Here is a 2,500-nt window from a genome sequence, read left to right on the forward strand (position 1 = left end):
GTTTTAGAGATGTATCCTCTTGTTTCATAGGCATATCCTCTTGTTTCATCGACGTATCCCCTTGCTTTTGAGACGTATCCTCTTGTTTCAGAGACGTATCCTCTTGTTTTAGAAACTTATCCTCATGTTTCAGAGATGTATCCTCTTGTTTTAGAAACTTATCCTCTTGGTTTCAGAGACGTACCCTCTTGTTTTAGAAACTTATCCTCTTGTTTCAGAGACGTATCCTCTTCTTTTAGAAACTTACCCTCTTGTTTCAGAGACGTGTCCTCTTGTTTCAGTGACGTATTCTTTTGTTTCAGAGACGTATCCTCTTGTTTTAGAAACTTATCCTCATGTTTCAGAGATGTATCCTCTTATTTTAGAAACTTATCCTCTTGGTTTCAGAGACGTATCCTCTTCTTTTAGAAACTTACCCTCTTGTTTCAGAGACGTATCCTCTTGTTTCAGTGACGTATTCTCTGGTTTCAGAGACGTACCCTCTTGTTTTAGAAACTTATCCTCTTGTTTCAGAGACGTATCCTCTTCTTTTAGAAACTTACCCTCTTGTTTCAGAGACGTATCCTCTTGTCTCAGTGACGTATTCTTTTGTTTCAGAGACGTATCCTCTTGTTTTAGAAACTTATCCTCATGTTTCAGAGACGTATCCTCTTGTTTTAGAAACTTATCCTCTTGGTTTCAGAGACGTACCCTCTTGTTTTAGAAACTTATCCTCTTGTTTCAGAGACGTATCCTCTTGTTTTAGAAACTTATCCTCATGTTTCAGAGACGTACCCTCTTGTTTTAGAAACTTATCCTCTTGTTTCAGAGACGTATCCTCTTCTTTTAGAAACTTACCCTCTTGTTTCAGAGACGTATCCTCTTGTCTCAGTGACGTATTCTTTTGTTTCAGAGACGTATCCTCTTGTTTTAGAAACTTATCCTCATGTTTCAGAGACGTATCCTCTTGTTTTAGAAACTTATCCTCTTGGTTTCAGAGACGTACCCTCTTGTTTTAGAAACTTATCCTCTTGTTTCAGAGACGTATTCTCTTGTTTTAGAAACTTATCCTCATGTTTCAGAGACGTATCCTCTTCTTTTAGAAACTTACCCTCTTGTTTCAGAGACGTATCCTCTTGTTTCAGTGACGTATTCTTTTGTTTCAGAGACGTATCCTCTTTTTTTAGAAACTTATCCTCATGTTTCAGAGACGTATCCTCTTGTTTTAGAAACTTATCCTCTTGTTTCAGAGACGTATCCTCTTGTTTTAGAAACTTATCCTCTTGGTTTCAGAGACGTACCCTCTTGTTTTAGAAACTTATCCTCTTGTTTCAGAGACGTATCCTCTTGTTTTAGAAACTTATCCTCTTGGTTTCAGAGACGTACCCTCTTGTTTTAGAAACTTATCCTCTTGGTTTCAGAGACGTATCCTCTTCTTTTAGAAACTTACCCTCTTGTTTCAGAGACGTATCCTCTTGTTTCAGTGACGTATTCTCTGGTTTCAGAGACGTACCCTCTTGTTTTAGAAACTTATCCTCTTGTTTCAGAGACGTATCCTCTTCTTTTAGAAACTTACCCTCTTGTTTCAGAGACGTATCCTCTTGTTTCAGTGACGTATTCTTTTGTTTCAGAGACGTATCCTCTTGTTTTAGAAACTTATCCTCATGTTTCAGAGACGTATCCTCTTGTTTTAGAAACTTATCCTCTTGGTTTCAGAGACGTACCCTCTTGTTTTAGAAACTTATCCTCTTGTTTCAGAGACGTATCCTCTTGTTTTAGAAACTTATCCTCTTGGTTTCAGAGACGTACCCTCTTGTTTTAGAAACTTATCCTCATGTTTCAGAGACGTATCCTCTTGTTTTAGAAACTTATCCTCTTGGTTTCAGAGACGTACCCTCTTGTTTTAGAAACTTATCCTCTTGTTTCAGAGACGTATCCTCTTGTTTTAGAAACTTATCCTCTTGTTTCAGAGACGTATCCTGTTGTTTCAGAGAAATATTCTCGTGTTTCAGAGACGTATCCTTTTGTTTTAGAAACTTATCCTCTTGTTTCAGAGACGTATTTTCTTGTTTCAGAGATGTGTCCTCTAGTTTCAGAGACTTATCCTCTTGTTTTAGAGACGAATCCACTTGTTTGGCAATTTCTTTTATCTCTTAGACAGTCAACAGATCCAATGTGATTTCATCCTCATCACTTCTCATCGTCGATCTCTATTGTCGGTGAGACTGGTATAGTGCCTACATCGTCACCGCTTCTATTCACCTGTAATAAGATTGATGTGGGTATTACCATCGTTATTTACTTATCACCTCTTATCGGCTGAAGGGCGGGCAAGGTGTCATCATCACCATTATCATTTTCTACACCATTAACAGTATGAGTCATCACCCCACCACACTATTACGTTGTACGTCATCGGTAGTAGGGCAGTAGTACAGAAGTAACCTCATTAGTATCAATATATATATATATATATATATATATATATATATATATATATATATATATATATGTGTGTGTG

At 37.4% G+C, this 2,500-nt stretch overlaps 1 protein-coding gene across 1 annotated transcript in view; it reads right to left on the minus strand.

Annotated features, from left to right (window-relative positions):
* Window positions 1–2,364, minus strand: part of LOC137618481 (golgin subfamily A member 6-like protein 7) — a 2,477-nt gene extending 113 nt beyond the window's left edge. The window contains exons 1-5 of the mRNA XM_068348640.1: window positions 2,289–2,364; window positions 1,874–2,131; window positions 1,430–1,621; window positions 417–608; window positions 1–165 (exon numbers count right to left, since the gene is read on the minus strand). The exon at window positions 1–165 is cut by the window's left edge and continues 113 nt beyond it. Of these exons, the coding sequence (XP_068204741.1) occupies window positions 1–165; window positions 417–608; window positions 1,430–1,621; window positions 1,874–2,131; window positions 2,289–2,364 (883 nt within the window). The remainder of the gene's footprint in view (window positions 166–416; window positions 609–1,429; window positions 1,622–1,873; window positions 2,132–2,288) is intronic.
* Window positions 2,365–2,500: the final 136 nt, after the last annotated feature.

This window comes from Palaemon carinicauda, chromosome 24 (assembly GCF_036898095.1).
Source record: "Palaemon carinicauda isolate YSFRI2023 chromosome 24, ASM3689809v2, whole genome shotgun sequence".
NCBI classification, from domain to species: Eukaryota; Metazoa; Arthropoda; class Malacostraca; order Decapoda; family Palaemonidae; genus Palaemon; species Palaemon carinicauda.